The following is an 8,070-nucleotide window of genomic DNA, read 5'->3' on the forward strand; positions in this document are numbered from 1 at the left end:
TATTAATATTGAATAACATAGTAATGAGTCAAATTATAAAAAGAAAAATAAAGGAAAATATATGGAGATTATGGAGAGGTGGACACATGTCTCACATATGACTATGGTTTGAGTTTTTAAATACTAGGTATAGATTCTTGAGATCCACATAAATGCTCTCCCCTTTGATGCAGAGATAACGAAAGCTTGTAGGAAAACTAGCATTACAAGTCAGCTTCATGCTATGTTTTTTTTTTTTTGATAAACAAATTAATTCATTGATAAAAAGTCATACGACATCTACATAAAGATTTAAATCTAACAAATACATAACAATCGAATCAAATAAAAACTTCCTTTCACCTTAGCTATGATCGTAGTATATCAAACATTATGTATACCCTCTTTTATATCAATGTGATTTACAGCCCTCATTGACGAGGGGATATATAGATCTGTTGTAGCCGTGACAAATATGATTTACGTCTGATTCGTCAGATTGTAGTCGAAAGATTGACATCCTCTTCGATCCCGCAGAAATCTTTACCAAAGAAACAACCTGAACTAAACTAAACACACAAAACGTAACTTAACTAAAAACAAACCCACCATAAGGGTACTTAATGTTATATTATGAATAATACAACAATAAAATTCATGCGGAAAAACCATAAAGCCATAATCTAAATTAATTGCCACATAGTCAATTAGCATAATTTAGGTGACATACAATGTGATGCGTGCCTTCCCTAGCTGCTCCCGAACCGAACAAGAACAAGTCTTTAGATCCCAAATGTTGCTCCTCCGTAGAAAGTCCACAGCAAGTTTGGATCCGCCTTAGGTTCAACCAACTAGGATTTTATTTAATGTTTTATGTATTCGGTGAGGCTTGTATTATGTTCTCCCTTGAACACAATGGGAATAAATAATATGTTTTCAATTCAATTGATGTGTATAATTATGAGGCCCTAGCCCTATATTTATAGTGTAGGAAATAAGGAATTTGAGTTTTACTAGGAATAGAATTACCAAACCTATAAGGATTGAAATTCTTATTCAATTAGAATTGCAACTATAATTAAACTCTTAATTATTTGAATTCTAGTAAAACTAGAAATTTAACTAATCAGATATTTGTTGGAGTCCAAGACGAACAACCCCATGCACCCACAAGGGCCCACGTGGGTTGCACGAGTTGCCTCGGCCCACGGCGCTGCGGCCCACGCCTCGCAGGCCTCGCAGCTGCTGCACGCGAGCTAGGCGCAACCCATGTGCTGCTGCCTTGCCGCAGGCTTGGCGCGGCCCATGAGCTGCTGCCTTGCTAGCAGCTTGGAGCGGCCCATGGGGGTGCTGCCTTGCTTGTAGCTTGGCGCGGCCTCATGGTTGCGGCCTTGCTCACAGGGTGCGGCCTCATGGCTGATTGGCTGCCTTTGCTCGTCGAGCGATGAGTTCGATTCCTTTTTCGATTCCTGAATTCATTTCCGTTTCGAACAAATATTTACGTTTCCGTTAATATTTTCGATTCCGGAAATAATTTCCTTTTCGGACAATATTTCCGATTCCGGTAATATTTCCGTTTTCGGCAATATTTCCGATTCCGACAATATTTCTATTTCCGATAATATTTTCCGATTCCGATAATATTTCCGTTTCCGGCAATATTTCCGATTCCGGCAATATTTCTATTTCCAATAATATTTTCCGATACGAGCCATGTTTTCGTTTCCGGCAACATCTACGTCTTGGATAATATTTTTATTTCCATCATGAACCATATTTCCGTTTCCGGCAATATCATCATTTCCGGAGTATTCTTTATTCTGCCTTTTGACGATTTCAGCTCCCATTGGAACCGAGATCCGTCGTTTCCGAATGTTCATAATGGAGTACTTAATGAATAATATATTCACTTAAATACTTGATCCATTCACGTACAATTGGTGTGACCCTAGGGGTTTAGTCAAGAGTAAGTTGTGGATTAATATTACGGTTTTTTCATGAAATGCCCCCGAGGTTTGCCAAAATGCACCAAATACCCTCGCGCCTTTTGAATCACATAATATACCCCTATTTTTCCCTAAGTTTGCACCAAATACCCCTAAACCGATCTTCCGTTAGTCCTCCGTTAAATCATGTTTATAATTCACCAAATACACCTAATTATAAACCTATTGCACAATATACACCTATTATTAAACTTATTTGCACCAACTACCCAAACTGCTTTTAAATTGCAGAATTTAATTCTAACGACTAGTTTGCATTTCTAATTTTCCTAGCAATGAAGTAGAGCAGTTTGTAACAAATTTCCAGCAATAAACCGGGATTATATTCCATAAAAAGCTGATTAATTTGCATAGTAGCTTTACAAAAACTTGAAAACCTTGAAGTTCTCGTACTCCACAATCATTTTCTTAGCATCAGTAACAAAATAAGGTGAAATTATAACCACGGTCAAACTGCATCCTTTCAACAACATAGAGACCGTTCTCATCACTTTTTCCTTCTTCAAGAGTCGCAACACCTTTTCTTCCAACTTTGCTCATTGCTTCAGCAATCATACTCCCCACTTCACGGTTGTTGCCAGCGCTGACAGCTGCTACATTAGCTAGTTCACTGTCTTCTACCTGCAAATGATCATTTATGCTTACTGGTAACTACACATTCATAACAGTTAGCTTACTCAAAAAGGGTAAATTACCTGTGATATTACCTCTTTTGACATCAACTTGAGCTCAGCTACTAATGCTTTAGTAGTCTTCTCAATACCCATGGTGATCAGAACGGGGTTCGCACCCGCTGCAACCACCTAGCCAGAAAAAGGGAAAAGAAAAACTCAACTTAAATATGTATTACACACGCAATCATTGAATCAAGTGAGTCTCACAAAGCATCTTCATTAAAGAACCTTAACTCATGCGATTAGACCTTGTGCAAGAACAACAGAAGTAGTTGTCCCATCTCCAGCATAACAACATTGGATCGTCTGCCTAGAGTGCTAGAAGAAGATATGGACACCAACGAGGATAGCTAGCATTAGAACACCAGACCAACTATTTTCCAGTAAGTCTTCGAGAAGTTCCAACTCTAAGTGATTTAGAAACTCAGGAAAGTATTTCAGCTCTCACAACGAACATCAACAACAGTCGAGTAACAATAGAAAAACCCAAACTTCACATTAAATTCCATCTCAAACCAAAACTTCACAACCTCTCCCCCCATAACACAAGCTAGTTCCGAATTTCACATCCAAAAACAAGTTTCTCAATCACCCATATTCAAACTAGCATCTCAAACCTACAATTTTGACTTCATTACCCACATGACACTAAATATAACATCATTCACCCACTTACAAAACACAATTCGAAATGCACCCACCTCGAACTCGAAAACGTAAGTATCATTACTAGCTAGCCACTACAAAAACAATTCCTAACAAACCAAGCTACAGTCATACAAACAAAATTGAACCAATTAAGAAAATTTTCAATGCTTACTAAACACTCCTGATCTAAAAGCAACTTGAAAGAGAAGAACACCAAATAATTGAATTACAAAATTAATCCATAAAATCAAATTAAACCAAAACCCAATTAAAATCAAAACTGAGAGCCTTTCTATATATAAGAAAGGGAAACATCAGAGTCAATGGTTGTATCATCATCATCTTCGTGGTAACTGGTAAGAACAAGCTTCTCCTTCTTCAAGCTCAGTCTTATTATTATTATTACTGCTAAATATGTGCTCAAACCCCTTTCTTCCTAAAGAAATCATCTCCAAAACGCGAAACGTTTCGATTCACAAAATAGTATGCAGCCTTTTTACAATTCCCCAGAAAACAAAATCACAAATTCTCGAACACCGAAGGAGATTGACCGCCGCAGACCAGAGAGCAGGACGAAGAACGGGGGAGAAGAGAGAGAAAGAGAAGAAGTTTGATTTTTTTTTTTTTTAATTTATGTCGAAGAACATCATTAAGGGCAAAATGGTAAACTACAGCTAACGGTGGACAAACGTCCGTTAACTCTAAGTGCATCTCATGAACATTACGAAAAATTAGGGGCATATTATGTGATTAGAAACACGCGAGGGTATTTGGTGCATTTTTGCAAATCTCAGGGGCATTTCATGAAAAAACCGTTAATATTATTAATTCCACTTGAACTGAAGCGGCCTCTAGCTAGGTATTCAGTTCACTTGATCTCACTGATTTTATTAACTTGTTAATTAATACTTAACCGCATTTATTAGACTTAGCATTGAATGCATACTTGGACCAAGGGCATTATTTCCTTCACTTACTACACCGAAACAATCAAACCCACCATAGGGGTACTTACCACACTTAAACTATGTAGTTTTATTGAGATCTAACGGAAAAATACAATAGAATTGAAGGAGAAGGGGCGGAAATAACCAAATTTCCGAAGAAAATTGGCTATTCCGCCCTAGAAAACCCTAATTTTTGTAAACCCTAAGAAGAGAGACAAAAGAGGGAGAGAGGGGAGAAGCGGATTCATGCTATGTGCTTTACTGAAGTTATTTATGCGATTTCAGAGAATTCGAAGAATTTTTCAAGAAGTTCAAGATAATCAACATAATATTTTGCATAATATTATTTATAGAGTTGCTTGTAGAAGCATTGATGCAATGCGAGATTTTCTAGTTGCTTGAGTTGTAAAACAGATGATAGGTTCTTTTCGACCCTTCCTAGAAGGTGCACAGAGTTATTAAGGAAATGTGTCCTTCACCCAAGGTGCATCAGTCTAATACCAATTTATAAATTAATTACAGAATACTGAATTCAGTAAGATCAAGTGATCAGAACAGCTAGTCGGAGCAATATATCCGATCAGTGAGTTTTAATCCTTATTAGGCTCACAACTTACTCTTGACTGAACCTACAAGGTCACACCAATGTCATATAACATTAAATGAATCGGAAATTCAATTAATGGCTAATCGATAATTTAGTTCGGAAAACATAAATATACGATAAGTCGTTAGATCTTAATCGTTATATCGTATTTCGTATATCGTAGGTTGGGCAGTACGAATAATCGTATAGTACAAAATTGGATCGTGTACGATGAATAATGGCCGCAAGGCCTTAGACGCAAATACGAGAAGGGGCAAGCAACACTTTGACCCACGAGCCAAGCACGCAAGAGCGCAAGGCCCATGGGCGCTGCAACACTGCACAAGCGCGCAAAGGCAACAAGCCCATGGCCACGCTGAGAGCACGCGGGGGTGAGCACAAGGCAGCAACAACAACAACACACTGCAGAGCGCGGCCTAAGGCCCAGCTCCCCCGTGCGCGTTGTTTGGCCGCACGCTTGTCCGAGTGGCCAACCAAGGCTTTAAGCCTTTGGTCGGTTCTCTCCCTCATTCGTTCCTAGGTTTTATTAAAACCTAAACCTAGGGATTTCCATGCTACACTACATCAACCCTAGAACATACTTTGAATCCTAATTCTCTGTGTGCCACCTAGAGTGAGAATTTTCCGACAAGACAAACATCCTTGAAAAAGTTCTAAGCTAGTGGAATCAAGGCGGATCCGAACGTGCCAGTGAACGGTTGTAGAGGAAATACACTTTAATTTGGAGTTCTTGATGGTGCCTGTGAGGCTAGTGGGAGTACACGCTACGAATGTATGTTACGATTAATCTATACTTTTGCATGTGATCTTGGTTATGGATAATGTTTCTGCATGTTAATTGGATTAGCATTAATTCTCAACAGTGGTATCAAAGCTTCTTGTTTTGAAATTAATTTTAATGTATTCTCATGAATTAATATGGTCAAAATTATTTTATTAATATTCAGAATTTTGTCGGATTATTGGATTAATCGGTGAAAAAGTTGATGTTTCGTAAAGTATGAGATTTCGATGTTTCTTTACTGTTTTTTGGGTGGAAACGACATTCTAAACACAATTCTATGAACCTTAAACCAGACTTTTGAAATTCGGCCTCTAAGTCAGACCTTTTGAGGGTTTTTCGTTTCGAAATAATTAATTCTTGAATAATTCAGCTTTAAAAATTAATTATGATTGCTAATTAACATACAATTAATTGTAGATTTTCCTACTGGTTTATAATAGTTTTTATGAAATTTATAAAATAATCTTGTGGCTAATTATTAATTATAAACCCGAATTCTGGAAAGCCTAATTAATGTAATTTTTTATCCAAACATTAATTGGATTGGTTGGTTAGATCTAAAATTATGCTTAGGTAAGTAGGGGAATATGTTTTCATGGTTAAATGACTCATTTAAAAAAATTCAAGAATTAATATTTTGATTGGATGCGTTAATTTTAATCGTTCACCTAAACCATAATTTAATAAAAATCTAAAATTTAACTGTTTAGAATAGTTGGATTGGTTTATCTAAGCGTTCAAAAATGTTGTTGATTGGATTAGTTCATTAATTTTGAATAATGTTAGCCTAGATTTATTACATTAAAATAATATTAAATCACCCACTTTAATTATTTTCGTAATATTAACAATTAGATTTGTTAAATTTATGAAAATTTAAAATCATGTAACTTTTCGTTTGGGAAACCGAAAATCGGATTGATGTTTCGTATGGACGAACAAGCATTTCCCTTGGGCAACAACTACTGTCCGTGTGCGCGCATAGGCATGGGCTGGGCGCCATGCTAGGCGCGTTGTGCGAGACGAAGGGAAGGTAAGCAGGCTGACAAGGTTGGAGGTGAGCGTTTTGACGCGCGAGGCTTGTTGCCTCCCAAGCAGCGAGCGTAAAGCTCGCGCATGAGCAGCGATGGCGCGCGCTCATGAACACAACAATTAGCGAAGGCCTTGCGGTCTGTTACTCGTGCGGTGGGGCGCTGCACAACACATCGATGGGCTGGGCGCAAGCCCACGCCCTCGTTGCATCGTTTTGTGCATTTTCGCTTTATTTTTTAATAAGGGCCCCATGTTTGGGTTATGGACTTGCGGTTTCACGTAGGGGCTAACGACTTGAATTATTTATTTTATTTTATTTTACATGGGTTGGGCGGTAAGTTTACTATTTAAAATTAAAAGTTCAAGGTTTATTGGTTTAAGTGGAAGCCTTTTTTAATGAAAAATTGGAAATTAATTATTCTAATTAATATTTCGTAGGACGGTCACTTTTAATTAAATTAAATATTTTATTAGAATATAATTAAGTTTTAAGAATTTAAAATTGATTAATTATTTTTAGAGCGTGTGTACATGAACGTGATTTTAATTAATCATGTAAATTTTGTGTAAGCTTGCATGCTTGGGACATTCGTCTTAGAGTACGAATAGGTGAATGTATACTATAGTATATTGCATTGCAAGTTTGGAGGTGACTAGTATGACCCAACTAGGATATAATATACGATATGCGAACCGTTTTAAATCAAGGCCCCATGTTTGGGTTATGGGCTTGCGGTTGCACGCAAACGCTAATGACTTGGACTTTTTAAATTATTTCATTTTGTTTACTTGGCTGGGCCGTAATTTTAATATTTAAAATTAAAAGTTCAAGGTTTATTGGTTTAAGTGGGAGCTTTTAATGAAAAATTGGAAATTAATTATATTAATTAATTTTTCGTAGGACGATCACTTTTAATTAAATTAAATATTTCATTAGAATATAATTAAGATTAATAATTTGGAGTCGATTAACTTTTTAGAGAGTGTATACATGAATGTGATTATAATTAGTCATGTAAATTTTGTGTAAGCTTGCTTGGGCCAATTCGTCTTAGAGTACGAATGGGTGAATATATATTATATTATATTGCATTGCAGCTTTGGAGGTGACTAGTATTGCCCAACTAGGATATAAAATACAGTATGCGAACCGTTTTATCTTTGAATATAATTTTTAAATATGGTATGCGTACCATGTAGTATTTTTGTAATAATAATTTGATTATTTATTTCAATTACTTCTAGGTAGAATTTAAAAATCCTAGTGTAATGTTAGCATTTTGAATGGATTTCAAGACGATTTCAAGTTAACAAGACGAAGTTTGAAGATTGGAGACTTCAAGACCAAGTCAAGAGGACATACTAGATCACATTTTTTATATGATTGGTGTAT

At 36.6% G+C, this 8,070-nt stretch overlaps 1 protein-coding gene across 2 annotated transcripts; it reads right to left on the reverse strand.

Moving 5' to 3' along the window:
• Positions 1-2,293: 2,293 nt before the first annotated feature.
• LOC110800083 (chaperonin 60 subunit beta 2, chloroplastic-like) lies at positions 2,294-3,472 on the reverse strand. 2 transcript variants are annotated; one of them, XM_022005369.2, is made up of 3 exons: positions 2,888-3,472; positions 2,681-2,788; positions 2,294-2,606 (listed from the first exon to the last, which is right to left on the reverse strand). In XM_022005369.2, exons 2-3 carry the CDS (start codon positions 2,750-2,752, stop codon positions 2,400-2,402), a joined length of 279 nt encoding a protein of 92 aa, XP_021861061.1. In that variant the 5' UTR covers positions 2,753-2,788; positions 2,888-3,472; the 3' UTR covers positions 2,294-2,399. The 2 variants fall into 2 exon arrangements, with proteins under 2 accessions (XP_021861061.1, XP_021861062.1); XM_022005370.2 differs by having other exon boundaries at positions 2,693-2,788; positions 2,888-3,441.
• Positions 3,473-8,070: the final 4,598 nt, after the last annotated feature.

Source organism: Spinacia oleracea, chromosome 6 (genome assembly GCF_020520425.1).
Source record: "Spinacia oleracea cultivar Varoflay chromosome 6, BTI_SOV_V1, whole genome shotgun sequence".
Taxonomy (NCBI): domain Eukaryota; kingdom Viridiplantae; phylum Streptophyta; class Magnoliopsida; order Caryophyllales; family Amaranthaceae; genus Spinacia; species Spinacia oleracea.